A 21862-nucleotide genomic window follows, 5' to 3' on the forward strand; every position below is an offset into this window, starting at 1 on the left:
GGGTCCGCCTACAGAGAACGAGATATTTCGCTCCAACTTCGGACCATTGTGTCCGCAGCCGAGACGAAATGAACGACAAGACCATGGTCTATGGTCGACGGTGGATGATAAGATATTCTGGAGGTCTCCTTGTTAAGACGGTGTCGTTTAACGAGGTGATTCAATCCGGGATGCGATTTGGAAATCAGAGAGGGTACCGGCACACAATGGCCTTCTGTTTTTGTAAACGCATTGTGGTGAGCTCGGCGGTCATTTTGACCTTTTGGCTTCAGGGATCGTTCAGTGATGGACGCACGAGACCAGAGGGCATCGACCATCGACCGAGGGAGGTTTAACGGCACAGGCACGATGGGCCAAAAGGCCGAATGATGTCACAACTTGATCTCATTTTCCCTCCAAAAGCCGTGACGGCAGTGAGGGGCACGACAGGACCGAGCGTGCTGTGTGCTTGGAGTGAGATAGCAAAGGCACGCCGGGGTGACCATTGCTCCACACTCATCCGCACCCTACATGGTGCCACCGGCGGCACCTGCTCGTTATAGCTCGTCCTGCCGATAGGCCCTGCGACCGGATAAAGAGCAGATTGCTCCACGAAGCCAAATATAGTCATTGTGACGTCACGTAATCCTCGACGTCTCCCAATCATTGCTGTGTCGGGATCATCGTTATCACATTCCCAACCAAACAGCCTTATGGGGCCACCGCATAAGCCAATATGGTCAAAACCCCAACCTCGTTCAAGGAAGTTAGGTAATTTTGCCAAGGCGTACCACCCCAAAGGTGAGGGTACTACACCAAGATTTAGGGGACCATCCCAATGGTGAGGGTACTACACCAAGATTTAGGGTACCACCCCAAAGGTGAGGGTACTACACCAAGATTTAGGGGACCACCCCAAAGGTGAGGGTACTACACCAAGATTTAGGGGACCACCCCAAAGGTGAGGGTACTACACCAAGATTTAGGGGACCACCCCAAAGGTGAGGGTACTACACCAAAGATTTAGGGGACTACACCTGGAGTACACCTATCGTTGGAGGTCACAGTACTGTACACCAGGAGTACACCTATCGTTGAAGGTCACAGTACTGTACACCTATCGTTGGAGGTTACACGACTGTACACCTATCGTTGGAGGTCACAGTACTGTACACCTAGAGTATACCTATTGTTGGAGGTCACAGTACTGTACACCTGGAGTACACCTATCGTTGAAGGTCACAGTACTGTACACCTATCGTTGGAGGTCACAGTACTGTACACTTGGAGTACACCTATCGTTGGCTCAGTATCATCGATATCAGAAAGTCTGAATGAATTTTGTGATAATAATTATGATGGGGACGAACAGAATAAGAAAAGATTTTTTTATTTGTACATAAGATTCGTTTTCCTCACTTAAAACAACATTAACAACTAAAACGATAAATCACAATCAAGACTGTCCACCTTGAGGAAGATATTGAGTGGACGAGGTCGTGTTCTGGGTCGCACTCCTGGTAATTCCACTACTTGTTTGACACGCACAAATCAGGTGTACCAGTATGAGGGAGAACATTACCCCCAACTAACTACCAATTCCTTACAACCACGAATAAAACATTCATTGTATTTTTAATTCTATTAAGTAACAACGGAGTCACTCAATTGTGTACCTTGGACAACTTGGCCGTCTCTACAGGACTGTGGCATCACAGACCCCCTGGTATGGGAGTCTCATGGAGATCTCGGTGGTTTAAATAGAGCACCTGGACTGCCCAACAATGAGACAGGTAGACTCGATAACACAAGAGGTGGCCATTGAAAAAAACAAAACACAGCATCTCAAAATGGCGACATTCCTCCATTTTTTGGCAGTGTAAGTATGAGCAGGTGTGTTTCAGAGGAGCTCACGGTGAGAGGTCCACTTCCTAATTAAAGGGCCACCCAGGAGGCTGTGCAAGTATCCCTTGATGTTGCTGCAGCGATGAGCAAGTCATTGGGGGTATGTTGGGGTAGAAGCTGAGCAGGTGCACATAGCAGGCAAGTTCTCTAAACGAGGTGTAAGTATCAGGACCGATGAATGGTTTAGAGTGACGTCGATACTACCAGCAGAGCAAAAGCTCTGACTTCCGACCACAAAACCTTCGATCATGATTGGTTGTTATGGATACTCAAATCATGTGGACTATCTATTGTCTCTTCCAGCGGTGTACCTCGTAAATTAAGTGTGGTACAGGCTTCACGATCGAAGGTGCAGGTCACATCTCCTTTTAGTAATGCAAGTCGTGATGACGTTTAGGGGAAAAGATGGATCTCTCTCTCTCTCTCACACACACACACACACACACACACACACACACACACACACACACACACACACACACACACACACACACACACACCTTCGCTTTTAGCCCACACCATCTCATCTGTTTATGTGTCATTCAGCTTGGTCAGCAATCCCACTCTGAGAGTTTGCTTTGTGCGGAAGTGAGCTTTCCTCGTTGTCTTCCTCAACCTGCTCTGGATACACCACTGTGCAGATCTTCTGGCAGTTCTTGGTCATCATTTCTGCAAAACAGTTGTGTTAGTTACACCTCGTAATAGCTCGAGCCATGTAAAGTTAAAACACACCAAGAGGTCATTCCGCATGACGCTCCATATTGTGTAACAAATTCCAATAAGTTTGTTAAAATTAGGTTTGTGTAAAATTATGCAGAATAGTTTATGAAGGGGCCTCCTTCATCTAATACTTTTTCCCATCTTACGTCGGCTCTTAGGCCTAACTGGGAGATGAGCATATAAACAATATAATCTCTAATATCCATGGGTGGTGGGAGATTGATTTGCAAAAAGAAGTGTAACAGGAGGGATAGGGGATATAGAGAGAGGACAGCAGTTAGAGAGGAAGTGAAGAAATGAAGAGGAAGGTTTGGAGGTCAGGATATTGAGGGGGAAGGGGAGGGGGAAGCGGTATGTAAAATGTGGGATGGGGTTAAAAAAAAATCCCATGATGTTTGTAAACATATTACCACTGATTCGGAGTTATAACTATCACAAAGAATAAGGAAGAGGGGGGGGGTGAGTTAGGGAGAGTAGTGATAAAGTAGCTTAGAAGGAGGATGAGGGTTGGAGGAGAGTAGTGAGAGGTGAAATGGATGAGGTGAGAGGGGTGAAATCAGCAGGGAAAGGAGGAGGGTTAGGGGAGTAGTGAGAAGGTAGTTCAGCAGAGAAAGGAGGAGGGTTGGGGGAGTAGTGAGAGGGTAGTTTAGAAGGTGGAAGAGTGTAAGGAGATAGTCGTGAGAGGGTATTTTCAACGAGGGGTCGGATTAGCAGACAGTAGTGAAAGGGTAGTTGAGGAGGATGAGTTATGGAGAAAAGGAGAGAAGAATTATATTGTTGTAAGAATACATTGTTATAAGAAACAACTACAGACAGAGGTGGTTATGAAAGACTTGATTTGAATGATAATCTTGTTTTTTCCAAGTATAATAAGCACAATGATGATGTGAAAATGAGAAAGGAATGAGAAAACATTGAATCTAGTTTGGAGAGAATGTTTAGAGAGTTGTCAAACCAATGAAAATGTCGAAAGACTTGGGCTTGTTTTTCCAGTAGACACCGATGTAATAGACAGGAACACCAGACAGCATGATGACAAGTCCCATCCCACAGACTATGGGATCAGATATGAGACTGAATATGATCAGGAACGCCCAGAAGATCAAGTATATAATGGGGAACCATAAGCTAATCTGCGGGACGAAAAGAAAAACAGAAGTTAGGAAATGGTGAAAAGTGATGAGGTGAGAATGATGAGCTGATGATGTGAGAATGGTTAACTGCTGCGAGGAAAGGGGTGAATAGATGAGGTGAGAATGGTGAACTGCTGAGGTGAGAATGGTGAACTGATGAGAGGAGAGGGGTGAATCGATGAGGTGAGAGGGGTGAAATGGTGTCCTTGTAAAGGAATATTGACTTGGAGTTAAGCAAGGAATGAAGTTTGTGAATGAATGGGGAAGGGGAGAGATCACTGCCAATCGGAAGAATGAAAACAAGGACACACTGGTGATCATTGCACAAAAATCGTAATTGGTGAGCAGGATATTATTAAGAATTACCTGAATGGGCCTGATAACATCAGGTCTCTTCCACCGGAAGTAAATCTGTCCAGCAATGGTGACCCCGTAGAAGAGGTAGTTGATGAAACCCACATAGTTGATGAGGGTGTAAATGTCAGAAGTGAGAAACATGAGGAGAGTTGTGGCACACTGCTCACACACGTGATCAATCGCACACTCTGTGTTAATTTGCAGATTTAATGGATCCAATCTGGTTTGGTAGTTGAAGAATGTTGTTCACGTGAAAAATACATCCCAAACTTAAACCGCACCGAAGCCTCATAACTCAGCGTAACCTCATTACAAACTCCTCACCGTGAAGAGTAGTGCTGGGATAGGGGTGCAGCGTGACGTATGTATCATGGCCAGCAGGATGGGAAGATGTCCCTCCCGAGCTCCAGCGAAAAACAGCCTGAGTGAGGATGAGATTGGACGGGAAACGTTCAGGGAAAAGGTTTGGAAAGAGATGTAAATGAATGAAATGCAGATTGATAGGAGGAAGGATGAGCTGAACAAAAGAAAAAGTAAGGAAAGTAAAAGCACAGAGAATGTAAGAGGTGTAAATAGACCATGGATAAGAAATAGAGGAAGAGGACAACCAGCTATGACACAGTATGATGTTGGGTTGATGTTGGAAAAGATTGGAATTGTCGGTTGGAACGTTGGGGGAACATCAGTGTGCAAGCTCTAGGCATAAGGAGGGATGAAAAAAGAAGACGTGAGAAAAACCACGTGGCGTTAGGTGGAGGAGATGACACACCGTGATGAGGTGAACAATGACCCGTTGACACCTCCAAAGGTCGAGAGGGCGACGGATATGGGCATAATCCAAGATACGGCTCCCAGGAGTTTCTGGCCAAATGTCTGTCCCATTGGGAAACACACGACAGGCAGATGGATGAGGTTTTGTAATATTGATGAGGTTTTGTCATATGGATAAGGTTATCTAAGATGGATGAGATTTTGTATGATGGATGAGATATTGTAAAATGGATGAGTTTTTGTAAGATGGATGAGGTTTTATAAGATGGATGAGGTTTTGTAATATGGATGAGGTTTTGTAAAATGGATGAGGTTTTGTACAATGGATGAGGTTTTGTAATATGGATGAGATTATGAAAATGGATGAGGTTTTGTCCAATGGATGAGGTTATGAAAATGGATGAGGTTTTGTACAATGGATGAGGTTTTGTAATATGGATGAGGTTTTGTAATATAGATGAGGTTTTGTAACATGGATGAGGTTTTGTAATACAGATGAGGTTTTGTACAATGGATGAGGTTTTGTAACATGGATGAGGCTTGTTTTTTTTACACAACGTCGAGGCTCATGGAGGAACATAGAATGGAACATTTGGTAATGAGACAATTTCAATCGTATTTAAAAATTACGGTTTTGATGACTCCGCGCAGTCTTACAGGTACGTTAATTGTGGTTACACTGTTGTGAGTCATCCAAGAGTCTCGTATTCCAAAACATACAATCAAGGCTACTTGTGAAGATAATGTTATATTGTGATGATGAAACAATGAAACAGTAAGAAAGTGTGTTTTTGTTACCACAGCAACAGCATTTGAGGTGAGGATTTCCTCCGGGGTCATTGCTGTGATGTAAGCGATGTTGGCGAACACGTACACGAAGGTCACCAAAGGGACAGAAATGTAGATCGCCCTTGGAAGGTTCCTGAAACACACATAATAATGACAATACCAATCATCATAAGAGTAACTTGAACTAACTACCTTACTACTACAACAACAACAACTACTACTAGGATGACAACAACGACAGGAGGAAGCAATGAATGCTCCACTTTCTAACCTAAGTAGCTCCCACTCCAATGTAATCCAATCCAATCACTGCACTGCATTGTTTGAAGGAACATTGACCAAACATCCGAGTACAAAGCAGCGCTGGCAGTACAAAGTTCCTTTTAATTACTTCCTTATCTTTAGAAATTCCGACACGGCTCCACCAAACGCTGGATGAGTAGTGATTGAGCCAGTAATCCCCAAAGAGCTTCAGGTTCTTACTAAAAAGACCTTCAAGGTTACAATGTTGACCTTGAACAAGTCTCTCACTCCTTCATAAGGAGCAAAGGTGTCCGCGGAGTGGAGCTGCCATGAAAATGAAACCTCACCGGTGAAGGCAATACATCAAGGCTTTGCTTACCCATTACAATTTCGCTGGTCAACCTCACTGGTGAGGGAAATACATCAAGGCTTTACTCACTCAATCAGCATGGAGCTGCTCAACTCTACCCCTTCACCCCTGAGCACAAGCTGCAGTTTTAACCTAATTTGGTTGAGTAGTGCAGGACAAGGCTGGTGTCTGCTTAGTGATTAGGATGGCTGGCTTGGGAGCTTAGGGTCCTGAGTTTGAGCCTTATTGGCTGCTGAGTTAACATCAGGTGGGGTTGACTCATCCTGTCATCTTTCTGAGGTTGGTGAAATGAATACCAGTGTACTGGTATTGGTGCACAGAATCAGTGGCATAGATGTGCCCAAACAAAATGATAGCTACCTAGCAGCCAAATGCAAGAAGAAGAAGAAGTAGTGTAGGACTAAATACAAGTCATACAAAGAAACACCTTGAATGATCATAATTGCCCATGTCTATGGTTTTCATGCAGATTTAATATACATAGTCAAGGCTGGTGGAAGAGCTAGCACACAGAACAGATCAGGACACAACATAACAATAGGAACAACAGAAGGAGAAGGGGGAACAGCCAACAGCAGGGCCGAGGGAGAAAATATATGGAGACGGACAAACAAGGGATGCAGGTAACGATGAGGGAAAGGGGAAAACACAAGGGGTCAACAAGATGGATACAGAAGCAAAAAGAAAATTGGGGGGGGGGGGTGGGGAAGATTGAGAGGTGGTTTAACAGGTGTTGAAAATATCATGGTTTTGGATGGGGGATCATTTGAGATGGTGGTGAACAGCTGTCTTGAAGATCTAGAGGGAAAAATGAAGGCAGTAGAAGACAGAGACCACTGACCTGTCGGCGATGGCGAAGTATTAGGCCTGAAGCACGAAGGTTTGGTTAGAACGCACACATCTACGAACATTGGGCCTTTCACGGGCACACATCATCGTTAGTTTTGGCAATACAATGGACTATAACATATCAACTCTTCAGACGAGTTGATCAGGAAGTTCTCCAACTGTTTCGTTGTGCAGACACACACCCCATTCTAGCAGGTATGCTTACAAGTACTTTCAGCTTCTTTAAAAGTTGTTTTTACTCGCTTAATTCGACAATCCTTAACTGGGAGGCATGAACTATGTCTCGGCTGCCCCAATTTACTTAGTTATTAGGGGTTTCTGTGCATGCGCACCAAGAAATCTAAACAATGCTAATGACCCTTACGTCATTTTGAAAGTCACATATTGACCGATTAATTTGTGGTTATAATAATTTTGATGAAAAAAAATCTTAGGTGAATGACATGGAGACTAAAGTCAGAATCAGAAGAAGATGTATCAACAACCTAAGGTATGCTGACAATATCACAATTCTCTGTCGGTATAGAGTAAAGAGAATTTGATGAAACTGCTGTGGAAAGTGAAGAAGGAAAATTAAAAAGATAATTTTTACTTAAATCTAAAAGAGAAAAATCTTGTCAACTTAAAAGACCGACGTCTTCATATTGGGAGACGATCACATGGAAAATGGAGGAACGTTTAATCTTCCTGGATTCCAAGAATGAAGTGAGTGGAGAATGTAGAGGAGAAATTAATAGATTGAGTGGAGAATGGAGAGGAAAAATGAATAGATTGAATGGAAAATGTGGAGGAAAAATTAATAGATTGAGTGTAGAATGTGGAGGAGAAATTGATAGATTGAGTGGAGAATGGAGAGGAAAAATGAATAGATTGAGTTGAGAATGTGGAGGAGAAATTAATAGATTGAGAGAAGAATGGAGAGAAATTAATAGATTTAGTAGAGAATGTGGAGGAGAAATTGATAGATTGAGTGGAGAATGTAGAGGAGAAAGGAATACATTAAGTGGAGAATGTGGAGGAGAAATAAATAGATTGAGTGGAGAATGTAGAGGAGAAACGAATAGATTGAGTGGAGAATGTGGAGGAGAAACGAATAGATTGAGTGGAGAATGTGGAGTCAAATTAATATATTGAGTGGAGAATGTGGAGGAGAAATTAATAGATTGAGAGAAGAATAAAGAGAAATGGATAGATTTAGAGGATAATGTGGAGGAGAAATAAATAGATTGAGTGGAGAATGTAGAGGAGAAACGAATAGATTAAGTGGAGAATGTGGAGGAGAAATAAATAGATTGAGTGGAGAATGTAGAGGAGAAATGAATAGATTGAGTGGAGAATGTGGAGTCAAATTAATAGATTGAGTGGAGAATGTGGAGGCGAAATTGATAGATTGAGTGGAGAATGTGGAGGAGAAATTGATAGATTGAGTGGAGAATGTAGAGGAGAAAGGAATTGATTTAAGTGGAGAATGTGGAGGAGAAATAAATAGATTGAGTGGAGAATGTAGAGGAGAAACGAATAGATTGAGTGGAGAATGTGGAGGAGAAATTAATAGATTGAGTGGAGAATGTGGAGTAGAAATTAATAGATTGAGAGAAGAATAAAGAGAAATGGATAGATTTAGAGGAGAATGGGGAGGAGAAATAAATAGATTGAGTGGAGAATGTAGAGGAGAAATGAATAGATTAAGTGGAGAATGTAGAGGAGAAATGAATAGATTAAGTGGAGAATGTCGAGAAGAAATGAATAGGTTGAGTGGAGAATGTGGAGTCAAATTAATAGATTGAGTGGAGAATGTGGAGGCGAAATTGATAGATTGAGTGGAGAATGTGGAGGAGAAATTAATAGATTGAGAGAAGAATGCAGAGATATGCATAGATTGAGAGGAGAATGTGGAGGAGAAATTAATAGATTGAGAGGAGAATGTGGAGGAGAAATTATTATATTGAGTGGAGAATGTGGAGGAGAAATGAATAGATTGAGAGGAGAATGTGGAGGACAAATTAATAGATTGAGTGGAGAATGTGGAGGAGAAATTAATAGATTGAGAGAAGAATGTAGAGAAATGGATAGATTGAGAGGTGAATGTGGAGGAGAAATTAATAGACTGAGTGGAGAATGTGGAGGAGAAATTAATAGATTGAGAGAAGAATGGAGAGAAATTAATAGATTGAGTGGAGAATGTGGAGGAGAAATTGATAGATTGAGTGGAGAATGTAGAGGAGAAAGGTATACATTAAGTGGAGAATGTGGAGGAGAAATAAATACATTGAGTGGAGAATGTAGAGGAGAAACAAATAGATTGAGTGGAGAATGTGGAGGAGAAATTTATAGACTGAGTGAAGAATGTGGAGGAGAAATTAATAGATTGAGAGAAGAATGTAGAGAAATGGATAGATTGAGAGGAGAATGTGGAGGAGAAATAAATAGATTGAGTGGAGAATGTAGAGGAGAAACGAATAGATTAAGTGGAGAATGTGGAGGAGAAATAAATAGATTTAGTGGAGAATGTAGAGGAGAAACAAATAGATTGATTGGAGAATGTGGAGGAGAAATTAATAGATTGAGTGGAGAATGTGGAGGAGAAATTGATTGATTGAGTGGAGAATGTGGAAGAGAAATTAATATATTGAAAGAAGAATGTAGAGATATGCATAGATTGAGTGGAGAATGTGGAGAAGAAATGAATAGATTGAGAGGAGAATGTGGAGGAGAAATTAATAGATTGAGTGGAAAATGTGGAGGAGAAATAAAGAGATTAAGTGGAGAATGTGGTGGAGAAATGAATAGATTAAGTGGAGAATGTGGAGGAGAAATTGATAGATTGAGTGGAGAATGTGGAGGAGAAATTAATAGATTGAGAGAAGAATGGAGAGAAATTAATAGATTGAGTGGAGAATGTGGAGGAGAAATTGATAGATTGAGTGGAGAATGTTGAGGAGAAATGAAAATATTGAGTTGAGGATGTGGAGGAGAAATTAATAGATTGAGTGGAGAATGTGGAGGAGAAATTAATAGATTGAGTAGAGAATGTGGAGGAGAAATTAATAGATTGAGTGGAGAATGTGGAGGAGAAATTAAGAGATTGAGTGGAAAATGTGGAGGAAAAATTAAGAGATTGAGTGGAAAATTTGGAGGAGAAATAAATAGATTAAGTGGAGAATGTGGAGGAGAAATGTATAGATTAAGTGGAGAATGTGGAGGAGAAATTAATAGATTGAGAGAAGAATGTAGAGAAATTAATAGATTGAGTGGAAAATGTGGAGGAGATATTAATAGATTGAGAAAAGAATGTAGAAGAGAAAAGAATAGATTGAGAGAAGAATGTAGAGAAACGAATAGATTGAGTGGAGAATGGAGAGGAGAAATTAATAGATTGAGAGAAGAATGGAGAGAAATGGATAGATTGAGAGAAGAATGTGGAGGAGAAATTAATAGATTGAGAAAAGAATGTAGAGAAATGGATAGATTGAGAGGAGAATGTGGAGGAGAAATTAATAGATTGAGAGAAGAATGTAGAGAAATGGATAGATTGAGAGGAGAATGTGGAGGAGAAATTGATAGATTGAGTGGAAAATGTGGAGGAGAAATTAATAGATTGAGTGGAAAATGTGGAGGAGAAATAAATAGATTAAGTGGAGAATGTGGAGGAGAAATAAATAGATTAAGTGGAGAATGTGGAGGAGAAATAAATAGATTAAGTGGAGAATGTGGATTAGAAATTAATAGATTAAGTTGAGAATGTGGAGGAAAGAAAGAAAGAAAGAAAATTGACAATTTTGAAATGTGGTTTTGGAGACGAATGTTAAAAGTTCCTGGGAATGCAAGAAGAACAAACAAATCAGTTATTGAAGAAATGAGACCACCATGTACATTTGAAGTGTCATAAAGCACAGACTGTCATACAATGGTTGGACAGAAGAAGAGGAAGAGGCAAAAGGTGTATGTGCTGGATGGATGGGTAAAGGCTGCAACCAAGCCATCTCTGCCAGACCTTAGGAAATCAGTGCAGGATCAGGATGTTTATAGAAATATGATCACGAGTGTTCCCAGAAGTCGGCCACTGGTTATAATAATTCTGGTTACAATAATTTTTACTTAAAGGTCCCCTGACATGCAAAAGTACTTAAATTTCATTTATATATGTCCGAGAGGAGTTTTTCATCGTGATTTCAGATCTGACAATGTTTTTTCACAAAACTCATTCTGTAAAATGTAATAATTAAAAAAAACAAACCTCTTCAGGAACGCCCCTAAAAATTCTCCTGATTGGGGCGTAACCCACATGACGTCACGTACAGTATGTCAAAGGCTGCAAATTACTCGGGTTGGTGGACTACGTGATTCTATTGGCTTTCTGTGTGATTACTCGGGTTGGTTTTTCTACGTGATTCTATTGGCTTGCTGTGTGTTTCCACATTTGATTGATCGACTCAATCGCTTCGTTCGTTTCTGCTTTAAAAAAAATCGAACATTTGGGTTTGAATAATGGATGACATGGACTTTCACTTATCTGGTAGCGACAGTGAGTGTGAGAGAAATGAAGGATTTTGGTCTGAATCACATGGAGAATTGTCGGATAACGTAGTCGCGGGAGGTGAAGTTCAGGCAGCTGGAAATGAAGTACGCCTTACCAGTTCGAGCACGAAGCAGGACAAGCAGAGGAAAATGGCGATGAAATTCCCGGAGTTAATGACGATAGGGAGGACATCGAAGGAAGACTCGGAAATAACAACTGGTAAGACTAAATCCTATTCGTAATTCAATAATGTAAATTCGACTTGCATACTGCTCGATCAGAAATATTTCAGTGAGGTGACGTGAACAGCGCAGCGCAGCGGACATGTTGCTTCGTGGCGAATTAATCACAAACAAGGCCGGCGCATGTCATCGGCTGTATCTCTCCGCGCATAAAACGAAGCAATCTCGCTGTCCGGATACGATGAAAACTTGTGTGCAGAACACACCTTGCGATACAATTGTCTCAAGCAGTCCAATAAATCTTACGTTCTGTTGCATTTTTATTTATTTTATTCCTACTGTCATCATGTAGCGCCAGTGGAAAACAATGAAGAAAAGAGAATAATAAAATAAAGCTACAGCACGTCAGATTTATCGGCCTAGTCGGACGGACGACAGATTTATCGGCCTAGTTGGACGGACGACGGATTTATCGGACTAGTCTAGACTCTAGAGTTGACGAGTAACTTGTATTAGCATGCACACAATGTATAAGTCAATGCGTAAGAGTCCCGAGGATATGAGGCCGTGTAATAGGACAGATAAATTTGTCTTTCATAGTTGTGCAAACATTTTTTTTCCCTGTTCATTTATTACAGCATTTTGGCTAATTGTTAATGAATAGCAAGCCAATGGAAGCAGTACCTTCACTTTAGAATAAACCCATGTATGTCGAGTGCAGCCATACCTGGCTTGCATGTATGTGGAATCGTACCTATCCCAGCAGGCTGGTTTCAATGAACAATTCAATAAGCTGCAAAATGTGGGTGCAGGTTTTTCACATTGTTTGATTTTAAAATTATCTCCTTGCGCCTTGAAATGATGCAATATTAATGGTTAGTATTTTACTTGTATGTCTCTGTAATTTTTTTTTTTAATGGAAAGGTTAAACAGTCAAATTTTATATTTTGTGTACATGGTATAGCCCTTTATTGTGCATGTATGTATTGGATTTGTACACGACTACGGCAAGGTAGTAAAGGGATAAATAATTGCCTCGTGATAGTTGCGCATACACGGCTCGGAAGCAGAATTTCTTGTCTCTGTGTGTGAGGAATGAGGGCTTGGGATGAACAGAGGGATGAATAGAGCCCATGCTCAAAGTCACTGTCTTCGAAGTGGGCACTGTAAATGACGCTCGTGTCGCTGGGGCCTTTCCAGTTTCCCCTCGTCAGCTTCACTTTAGATGTCCATATTCTCCGACGATTATCATCTTTCGGGAATACATGGAGGCTTACACCGTCTTTGCTTGTATTGCTGCATCCTGCTATGATACATCTTGCAGGCATTTTCGAAAGTACGGCTAAAACTCTTAAAAACTCCCGCGAAACAACCACTGGAATTAAGACGATCACAGAGATTGCACTAACATGTGCAAAATGCATTTGTACTTACTTTATAAGACACGCGACATCTCGACTCTCGAGTCAATCCACTCTGTGCGAGTTGCTGTATGTGACGTCACGCTGAGATTCGCTGAAGTCCATTTTTTTAGGGGCGGGGCATAGCAAGTTGTGAAAGGCTCCAGAAATGATCGAAATATTGCTCTAATTATCCCATTTTTGATTAAAAAAAACATGGGTGATTTCTTCACAAGGAAGGTCAAGTTAATATATAAATAACAACTTTATTTTTCATGTCAGGGGACCTTTAAGGTAGGTGTGTGGACCAGCGACTCTTAGCTATACACCGCCGATGTGTACGTATACATGAATATATCCATTTTTCTCCAAATTTCTCTCAGGTGATTATTAAGCAATGCTAATGACCCTTAATAATGGGTTTATGTGTCGAAGAAAGGTCACAATTGATCTGTAAGGGTGTCAGGGCAATATCGCATGTCACACTTGAAGCCATGGCTGGGAGAAATCACATGTGAGGCCCCAAGATACAAGTTGTAAACAATTAATATACAGTCCACATACATATAATCTGATGGCTAGGAAAATTGGATCAGTAATAGGATAAATCATTCATGTGTAAAGATGCGTTCAAGAAATGGAAAAGAGAAAACAAAGCACCTTTATTAGGTAAAGGTCATTGCGGCCTACCTAGAGGCCAAGCAAGTCCAGATGGCTTGGATTCATTAGTCTGTGGTGGACGTGATAAGCATACAATGTCTCAAAGATGTCGTGTTTCCTCCAAATCTCTTTGAGGTTAGTGCTCGCCAACAGTAGCGACTGTTAAGAAAGGTAATCATATGTTGAACAGAAATTTTAATTTTTTTGATTTTCTGATTTTAATAATTTTTTTACTTCATGTAGGTGTGCTGCACGAAACGTTACGATAAGCTACACCTTAGCACAAAGTTCGTTCAAGATGGAAAATCCCCTTGGGGAGAGGGGAAAATTAAGTCGCTGCAACCTCCATCGTGTGAACCTCAGTCCCACTGGAAAGTTTGGTTGTGATTGAAAAAAGTAACAACTGAATGTCTCGTGGACAGACAGGCACACAGACCCGAAATTGTGTGCAGGAAGTCCTCGCTATACGCACTTCTGTTCAACACATTTTCATTGAGACACAAAGCCTGGTGTTGGCTGAGTGGTTATGGTGGCTGGCTTGGAATCTTAGGGTCCTGAGTATGAGTCCTGTTGCAGCAATGCCAACCCTCCCGATTTCATCGGGAGGCTTCCGAAAATTCACCCAAACTCCCGCCCTTACGATCACTATCCTTATCCTCCCGAAATTTTGATATTTTTGCACTGTTCACTAATCAGAATGTACTAGTATGAGAATTGAATGAAAAGCATCGTCTGCTACGTATGGCATGTGGTAACTCCATAACGTTCGCTGCTTCCAAATTGTACGTAAAAAATTGCAAATTCAAATGAGGAGCAGCGAAACATTGGGTCTGGATCTCGCTTATGCGATCATGCACTGAGATTTAGTGCATGCGGTATGTGTGCAATACAGTGCATGCGGTATGTATGCACAGTGTATATGCATGCGATACGCTCTCTGCATGCAGCTGGGCCCCGTACCAGCCCGGCGGTCGCGACCACCGTGCGGTGTTTAACAGCCGCGAGAGTTTTACGAGTCGCGCTGCAGCTGTGGAACATCGACTTCGAAGTTACCGATGCTTCAAGCCCTCGATGTTGATTACGAAATGGCAGAAAAGAAGCTTACGAAGACCAAGAAATGGTCTCAGAAGTACAAGACCGAATACAGTCTCCAATACCCGTGTATTCGAAATTCTGAAAGAGGAATTCATCATGCGTATTGTACAGTATGCACCGTTGATATTTCAGTTGAGTACGCAGGTACAGCTGATATTCGGAAGCACGTTGGAAGCAAACGGCACACAGACATTGCAAAGGAGAGATCTTCGAGCACGAGTACCGGTACACTTCTGAATTATTTCACCAAACAAGGGACAAGCGAGGAAGAGGATGTTACCCGAGCGGAACTTCTCTTTAGTGGATTTATTGTGGAACATAACTTGCCCATATCAGTCTCAGATCATGCTGGACCTCTATTTCAAAAGATGTTTCCAGATTCAAAAGTTGCTTCAAAGTATGGATGTGCAAGAACAAAAACTTGCAAGATGTGCAAGAACAAAAAAAAATAAAATAAAACAAGAACAAAAAGCAAGAAAAAAAAAAAGAAAAAAAAAGAAAAAAAAAAGAACAAGAACAAAGAAGAAAAAAAGAACACTGGTCAACAATTTTTACTTTCTGAATGTTGTCTAGATTTCTACAAGTGAATTAGGGTATTCTGGCACTGCTGAATCAGGAAATGGCATCCGTTTCTCTCCATCAGGTCAGGTTTTGTGCTAAGTTGATTTGAAAAAATCAGATCTTGTGACAAAATCAATTACATTTTGTGGCATTATCAGCTGATTTTTGTCAACACATATCATCCTAAACATGTTTTTAAGAAAAAAAATGTTTTGCCAACAACATTTATTGATTACATGATAGAAACATCGATTACTGTCATCTGAATGGTGGGCATTGATAAAGGTAAGTACAAGTAAATTGCATGTTGCGTCACCACTGTTCAAACTTCAGGGCTTGAACTTCCGTTTCTTCGAACTCCTGGAATGTTCAGCGGCAGAGAGGTCTCTCTTCAGATTCCAACAGTAGTCAGCCATCATGACTGCGTCCCAGCGACCCTGATACCTGGTCTCCATCTCCTTCATGTCCTGATGGAATCTCTCCCCCTGCTCGTCACTCATTGAACCCAGGTTCTCAGGAAACCGGTTCATATGTGAAAATAGGTAGTGCATCTTGATGCTCATGTTGCAGCCCAGGTTTCTGAAAGCAGTCAGCATGTTGTTGACAAGTTCTGCGTAGTTTCTGGCCTTATTGTTGCCAAGAAAGTTCTTCACTACCAAAACAAATGTCTTCCACGCTTCCAGTTCCACTTCGTTCATTGAGTTTTTGAACTCTGGATCTCTGATGAGCTGACGGATCTGAGAACCATCAAAGATGCCAACTTTCAACTTCTCCATGGTCAATCCTGGAAAAGCCTGGCACAAGTAAGTGAAGCAGTCACCATCTTTGTCCAGAGCCTTGGTGAACTGCTTGATAAAGCCGAGCTTGATGTGCAGCGGTGGGAAGAGTATTCTGTCTCTGTCCACCAGAGGGTCGTTGATGACGTTCCTTTCTTTGCATGGCACCAATTCCTCCCGCACAGGCCAGTCCTTCTTCGTGTAATGCTGAGCACGGTCCCTACTATCCCACATGCACAGAAAACATGGGTACTTGGTGAAGCCAGACTGTTGTCCCAACAAAAGTTCACCATCTTCAGGTCAACACAAATAAACCACTTATGCTGATCATAACCAATTTTCTCAGCACGTACTTCACCGCTTCATACTTCTCCTTCAGTGTAGTCGAGTGAGCGATGGGTACAGAGGCAAACTGGTTGCCGTTGTGTAGCAGAACACATTTCAGTGATCGCTTGCTGCTGTCAATGAACAGTCTCCAATCTTTGGGTTCGTACTGTGGCACTCCAAGCTTGAGCAGAAGCGCATGTCATAAATTGGCGCATGTAGGTATTGTACATTCTTCAGAGTTCGTTATTTCAAGAAATACAACTTTTTTGTATCACATTATTACAAAATCTGCCCCATTAACTTTAGTTTTGATCCACGAACTTTATGCTTTGCCTCACCAATTTTGGAAGATTTTGAGGTTTTATGACTTCAAACTGATCCCTTTTCGACATAATCACCTAGAACTATCGTACCTGAATACTTCTTGTCATTAAAATAATTATTTCCAATTAAAACAATTATTTGACATGACATTTTACCCCACCAACTTCTTCTAAAATGCTCCACACATGCGTACATGTGAACAAAAATGTAAAAAACGACATGTGGCCATATCTCAAAAACTTGACCTGATTGAACAAAACTAATGTGAGTTTTGGATTCAGCGCATCAGATTCGTCCTAAATCAGCTTAAAAAATGCAGACAACAAATTTGTTGTTGACCAGTGTAATTGGTGAGTTGTCAAATGTTACTGCTTCATCTATTGCCGATATTGCTAGACTAGCTCCATTTAGCCTAGCTACAGACGGTAGCAATGACAGTGGTGAGGCCCAGCTATATCCTGTCCTGATTTCGTACTCTGACAACAGTGCTGGGATTGTGAAGCAAGGTTTGCTAAGTTTGCCTGCGTGCAAACAAGATTCCACTGGAGAAAACATTTTCAAACTGCTTGATCATGAGTTCAGTGACAGGAAAATTCCGTGGGAAATTGTGTTTCCTTTTGTGCTGATAATGCCTCTGTCATGGTGGGCAAGCACAAAGGAGTCGCTGCTTATATCCACAAACAAAATCCAGAGTGCTACATCATGGGATGCCCTTGCCATATGATGCACAATACGGCCAAGAAGGCGGCTCAGGCCTTACCCATTGAATTAGATGACTTTCTCATCGATATTTACTACTACTTGGACAAAAGTAGTAAACGCGTCAAAGGAGTGAAAGCACTGCAAGAACTCTGTGATGCCCCGACACACAAGATTCTGAAGCATGTCGCAACAAGGTGGCTGTCCATGGTCAGTGCCTAGACAGGCTGATTGAACAGTGGGAGCCACTTCGCCTCTTCTTCAAGAAGAAGTACGAAGAAAAATGCAACCAACTGTAGCCAAGACTCTAACAACGAGCAAGAAGGACGGCACTGTATCTACTGCCAGTACTGGCACTGCAGGATCAAGCACTAGTGGAGCAGCATTCACCACTACCACTGCAGTATCTGCTGCGAAGAAGACAGCAGGGACAGCACCAAAACCAATGCTGAGAGCAGGTAGCATCACCGGCCCTTCATCACGTTCATCTACAAAGCAGATCCCTTCAGAGTCGAGAAAGACTGTGATAGTCCCATCTACAGGCAAAGAAGGACCCAAGTTAAGTTCTGCTTTTTGCCAAATCACTTGATAGAAGCTCAGCAAAACCTTCGAATCAGAGGTCTTCTTCCTTGGCTGCACCTACCTCAAGCTCTCTCCTCAAACGTAAAATTGGATCTGGTACTACGAGTCTGACCTCTTCTGCTGGCAGTAAACGCAAGTGTGATCGCCCTGCGGCTAAGTGTACTACGAGTTCTACAACTAAAAGCGCATCTTCCTCAAACACTGTGCAGGAATCTAGAGAAAAACGTGTCAACAGGATGTTCTTGTCTCCACAAACAAAACTCTATTGTTTCTTCCTTCGATATGCTAACAAGCTTTTTGAGAAGGGGGAATCTTCTGCTCCAAAGAGACGAACCCTGTATTCATCTCCTGCATGGAGAATTGAATGGTCTTCTGAAAGATATCTTCGTACGGTTTTTGAAACCATCGGTGTCATCGGTTGCTCTGGTAAATGTACCCTTCTCTGACAGAAATCATCAGAAGAATGATGAGGACCTCATGATTGGGAACGATGCCAAACTGTATATAAGGGAACAAAGGAGTCTCAAAGAAATCCACCTTCACTCTGAGTGAGTCAGACATCCAAGGTTTCTTCAGTGCAGTTCGCTCATATTATGTGAAAGCCTGCAATTACATCTTCAAAACCTGGCCGCTAGATGATGAATTAGCCAAGCATGCTCAGGTGCTGGATGTTAAGCTACACCAAGAAGTGGGGTTTGACTGTGTGGAGCTTTTCATCAAGAAATTCCCCTGTCTGTTCAGTGGCGGTGATAGTGACATAGACAGTCTTGAGAGTGAATTCGCTCACTACCAGGCAGGCGCCTCCATAGCTACAATTGCTACTGAGACAGTGAGAGTGGATGAGCAGTGGCATCGGATTTCACAGCTCACAGATCCCTGCACTGGTGCCAAGAAGTAACCTAATTTGAGCAAAGTGATGAAGGGAATCTTGGTCATTCCTCATTCGAACGCATCATGTGAGCGGGCACTCAGTCTTGTACGGAAGAATCATACTGAATTTCGTCCCAATTTGAGTGTCAAAACCCTGGAAGCTCTCTTCACTGAAAAACTAGCTCATAGCACCCCTTGCTACCAGAGAGAATACAGCAAAGACATAATCAGAAGGGCTAAAAGAGCCACACAGCTGTCACTCAGCAAAGCTGCCATGGAAAAAGCAAGCAGCAGTAGTACCAGCCAGTAAGGTAAGAAAAATATTGCTTCTTTTGTGCTTTTTGTTAATCTTTGATTGTCCCCTAACTTACTAATATTAACATACATGTAACATTAAAAAGTGCACAATTTTCCCCTTTTTTTGTTCAAAAAGTGGGAATTCTTAACATGTTAAATGCTCCAAAATAGGGCTCAGAGGGCACTAGAGAGCGTCTAGAACCCCAGAGCTTGCAGGGCCCTAAGGCGGGCCCTGGACCCCGCCGCAAGGGTCGAGCGCTCCGCGCTCGAGATGTGCGCTTCGCGCACATTATTTGGTGTCGGTTGAAAATCCTCCCTAATTCTGATTTCCAAAAGTTGGCATCTCTGCTGTTGGCTGCTGATTTAACACCAGGTGGGGTGACTCAGCCTGTCATCCTTCTGAGGTCGGTGAAATGAGTGCCAGTGTACTGGTATCGGGGCACAGCATCAACAGCACAGCCGTGCCCCCAACACAAAATGATAGCTACCCGGCAGCCAAGCTTCCATACAAGAAGTTGTTGAGACACAATGAATAAAGTAACGAACACGTTTCACCATAAATAATAATAAATAACCATTCCTTTCACACGACGAGGCACATAAGAGATGCCAAGGCAGTTTTATTGGCTGGAAAGTACAGTCCTGCATGGGTCACCACTCCTACATAGGATATACTCAATTTGCTTATTACCCAAGTGAGGTGATACTCATTTTGCCAACCTCAGAAGAGATAACAGGCTGCATCAACCCTACCTGGTGTTATTTCCATGCCATGACAGAGGCTCAAACTCAAGACCCCATGGGCTATGATTTTAAGCCAGCCACCGTAACCATGAAGCCAACACCAGGTTTACTTTTCACTCCACATCCACACATTTTCTTTCCGCCACCACGTCGTCTAAAGGGGTAGAGTATGTGCTGCGGCCACGAGAACGGAAGGGGATTATTTTAATGTAAAACGAAGGATATGAAGATAATACAGTACTATTATATTGCAAATTAACATCCATTAAATCGGCGGGATGCCATTACATGGGTTTTTGTTTTTAAACTGCATGTCATGGTTCCCGCTTCATTTTAAATCTGTTCGTCGTACTGTCCTCCAGGCGTCATAATCGAGTGGTCTCACGCAACTTTCGTCAAACTCTCCCCAAACCCTATAATATGAGTGGAAAACGACTTGTATCTACTCCACCCACACATCTCCAGGCCTCGACATGCAATCTCTTCTCCTCTCAACGGTGCGGACAGTGAGCACTCATTTATTTATTTTTCTACTTTGATGTATTTATGGTGGGTATTCATTCAGCAAGTTATCATCTTTTGTATTTAGTTAGGTTAGGTTTGATTGCCTAAGGTTTCCAAACATCAGTCACTCAGGAATGCATCTTTGATTTATAACACAATGTCTGTGGGGGAAATAGTTTTTCGCTCAACACATCTAGCTCGTATAGCAAGAAGTGAGAGTCTTTCAGTATAATTATGACTTGCAATAACCACTCCCACCAGCAATGGAGCAAAATGATACACATTTACGAGGAGAATTTGAATCACCACTCAAGCCGAAACAAATGGGGCAATGAATGTTTTTAAACCCAAAATCTTCCTGGGTACACCCTGAGTACATCCTTCAAGTTTCAACTCATTCTGTTCAGCAGTTTAGGAGTGCATACAGGACAGACAGACAGAGGCAGCCAGCTCTGTATATGTATGTATGTGTATATATATATATATATATATATATATATATATATATATATATATATATATATATATATATACATATACATACATACACACACTACTGGTCAAACATTTTAGTGTTGTGGGCCGGTGTTCGGTGGCGATAAACGACCACGAGGTGAAGCATTGGAGTCGTCTCCCACCGAACACTCGGAATTTAGGTCGTGACTCTCGGATAAGTCCGAGAATTCACGGGTCCCTGAGAGGACCGTGGTCGCCAATATTTTGACGGCGTGGGGTAGGGTTAATTGCCTAATTTCAATATACCTAAATACCCACGTCGTCCAACGACTGGGGAAAACCACACCCTCGACCGACTTTGTCCGAATCGAGTCGTTATCACCGACTCGGATCCGGCGTAACCGAGCGGAAGTTACCAAAGCTGCGCCGGACCAAATGAACAATCCACGGCATGAACGGCCCGTATAGCAAGGGTTAGGGTTAGGGTTAGCAACATGCAACACACACCATGCTAGGCCAATGGAGGAAAGCACAGAAAACGAGCTGGTACATTTAACAGCGGTTTATTTTACAAAGAATAATTGGGGAGGGCAGACACAGAGTAGAGTTATCACGAATAAAAGGCAGGCAATGTACAATGAGCAAAAGCATTTAACAATCCTACTTAAAGACAGGGCCCACAGACACACACACACACAAAAAAGAAATAGACGCGTGGTTCTTTAGTCGGTAGAGCCGGGTACCTCCCCG

The 21862-nt window shown here is 42.0% G+C and overlaps 1 protein-coding gene across 4 annotated transcripts in view; it reads right to left on the reverse strand.

The window, feature by feature from the left end:
• Nucleotides 1–1353: 1353 nt before the first annotated feature.
• Nucleotides 1354–21862, reverse strand: part of LOC147012453 (large neutral amino acids transporter small subunit 2-like) — a 56604-nt gene continuing 36095 nt past the window's right edge. For all 4 annotated transcript variants that reach the window (XM_085856709.1, XM_085856711.1, XM_085856708.1 and 1 more), the window contains 6 exons: nt 5664–5787; nt 4864–4967; nt 4419–4515; nt 4104–4253; nt 3560–3737; nt 1354–2553 (listed from right to left, as the gene is read on the reverse strand). In XM_085856709.1, the coding sequence (XP_085712835.1) occupies nt 2423–2553; nt 3560–3737; nt 4104–4253; nt 4419–4515; nt 4864–4967; nt 5664–5787 (784 nt within the window). In that variant the 3' untranslated portion in view covers nt 1354–2422. The remainder of the gene's footprint in view (nt 2554–3559; nt 3738–4103; nt 4254–4418; nt 4516–4863; nt 4968–5663; nt 5788–21862) is intronic.

This window comes from Eptatretus burgeri, chromosome 15 (assembly GCF_056783735.1).
Source record: "Eptatretus burgeri isolate ZD-2024b chromosome 15, Ebu_testis_v1, whole genome shotgun sequence".
Classification (NCBI taxonomy): Eukaryota; Metazoa; Chordata; class Myxini; order Myxiniformes; family Myxinidae; genus Eptatretus; species Eptatretus burgeri.